This window comes from Aphanomyces astaci, assembly GCF_000520075.1.
Source record: "Aphanomyces astaci strain APO3 unplaced genomic scaffold supercont1.204, whole genome shotgun sequence".
NCBI lineage: Eukaryota > Oomycota > Saprolegniomycetes > Saprolegniales > Verrucalvaceae > Aphanomyces > Aphanomyces astaci.
The window spans coordinates 1-2,215 of NW_009798467.1; the positions used below are offsets into that span (position 1 = coordinate 1).

A 2,215-nucleotide genomic window follows, 5' to 3' on the forward strand; every position below is an offset into this window, starting at 1 on the left:
ACCTCATTCCAGGAACTCCCCCAGCCCCTATTCAAGACCTCATTCCAGGAACTCCCCGAGCCCCTATTCAAGACCTCATTCCAGGAACTCCCCCAACCCCTATTCAAGACCTTATGCCAGGAGACTGCGGGGTTTTGAGAAAGTAGAGCTGAAGTGGGAACTCCATAACGTACTACTATATACCTAGTATATACTAGTCGTGCTTCATGAAATTTGACAAGTACATTTTTAAATGAATATACTAAAAAATAACGTGGCAGTTATTGTGAATTCAATAACCGCCACTATATTTTAGTATATTCATTGGAGGCTGCGGGAAACCGCGAAATCCGGTTTCGCCTGGGCAAAACTCGCAAAACGTAATATAATTTCGAATGCAACTTTCGAAAACATTTTTTAAATTAAGACCTGTCCAAATGTAAAGAGCCCATTTACATTTTGTAAACTGAAAATTGAATACGTAAGTTTGTTGAATGAAAATACGTTCAAATAGAGTCAAAATTGGCCACGAAAGTTCATCAATCGTGTCAGTTTACAAAATGTAAACACCTGTTTACATGTTGTTAACTGCCAATAGTATATTCAACAAACTCGGAACGTAATCTCAACGTTGCGCCAAAGCGATATGAAATTCAAGGAGGTTTAGGTTGGTTTTTTTTAGGTTGAAGGTTGACGAAACTCCAATGTTCGAGGTACGATTTCACGCGAACCAACACGAAGTTCATGAATCTGATATTCGTTGAAACCTTGGTGAGAGGTCTATGGACAAAAAAATTGGAAGAATTTGGACAAAGAAAGATAGTTTTAGTATTTATTATATTTTTTAGGTCAATGTATTCAATTTTCAGATTGAATGCTGTTTACATTTCGAAAACGTTTTATATTCATATTAAATTAATGGTGCGTCTGGTAACCCGAAATATTGCAATATTCAGCTCCAAAATCCCATTTTGGGGCCGAATTCAACAAATCTGATCAATATTGAAACATGTTTTGTACGAAGAGTTTTATAATAACCCAAATCCAATAATTCCATGTGGGATTTACTCGTTGAAGAGGTTCAAAACGCCATATTACAAAATAGACCTTTTACCTCCATTTTGAAAATGGCATTATGGTTAATCCCATTTTGCGAGAAAATGGAATATTTTTTTTGAAATGTTACCAGACGCTTTCATTCGAAATTATACTGTTACGTTTTGCGAGTTTTGCCCAGGCGAAACCAGATTTCGCGATTTCCCGAAGCCTCCGGTCCAAATTTCCTCTCGATTTCAGTCCGCTCGGTTTCGTAAACCAAGCAGCAAATCCATCCATTAATATTATTTGTCAAAAATATGCCATTTTGGCCAATTAATGTTATAGCATCTACATCGCTGCCTGCTTCCGGATAAGTTTACCCATAGTTTCGGACTATACAGTACGAAGGTTCGCCACCCCGATGCCGTCGGAGCTTCGGCGCCGGGCGGTAAGTGTACAGAGGGACGGCGTTCGCCGAACTAAAGCTTGGGCGATCAATCGGCTGCCAAACGCACTACTCCTCACGACGATCGTTTATAGGTACCTCCGCATGAAGACGTCCACTCGCCTCATCCCTTTGTCAAAGGCGCCAAGTGCCAGCGCTCCCGGTTCGGTTCGCCTGGCCACAGTGGCCCAAGACCAAGAAGCCCCGACGACGATTGTTTGTGGAATGACGGCCACCCATACCTCCAAGAACGACCGCTTTGATGACGCCGCTTGACTGCCCGCCGCCCCAGAACTGCTTAGGTACGACTCCGTTCGCACTTAAGAGCTTGGCAATACGCGAGCATTATTTGACTTGTTAGGGGTGGGGATGCTGGGTGGGGTTGCTCTTAGAGCATCCCCACCCCTGACGCTAAACCCAAAACTCTAAAACCAGATCTAAAGTGGGATCACGCAAAATAATTTAGTTTTTCATCATATTTCACACCGGTTGCCAAACAGCGATTGAACTCCTCTATTCGCATGGATGCACGACACCAAGCCGCAGAATCGCCTGGATAAAAGTAGTTCAGGGCAAAGCATGCCAACAAGTCAGTGAATGAACTACTAGCAGGGAATATCGCTTAGAAAGCCGCATCAGTAGTAGCACTCCGTTGCCGGTACTACTAGTAGTGCGGTTGCGACCTATAATCGCGTCTACGCTTACATGCGCTTGAAAACGAACAGATACACAATATTTGATTGATAGTCTACG

The 2,215-nt window shown here is 42.7% G+C and overlaps 1 protein-coding gene across 1 annotated transcript; it reads left to right on the forward strand.

The window, feature by feature from the left end:
- Nucleotides 1–1,438: 1,438 nt before the first annotated feature.
- H257_18708 (hypothetical protein) lies at nucleotides 1,439–1,738 on the forward strand (the record flags this gene model as incomplete). Its single annotated transcript, XM_009847825.1, has 1 exon — nucleotides 1,439–1,738. The coding sequence occupies one exon, from the start codon at nucleotides 1,439–1,441 to the stop codon at nucleotides 1,736–1,738; it is 300 nt and encodes a 99-aa protein (XP_009846127.1).
- Nucleotides 1,739–2,215: the final 477 nt, after the last annotated feature.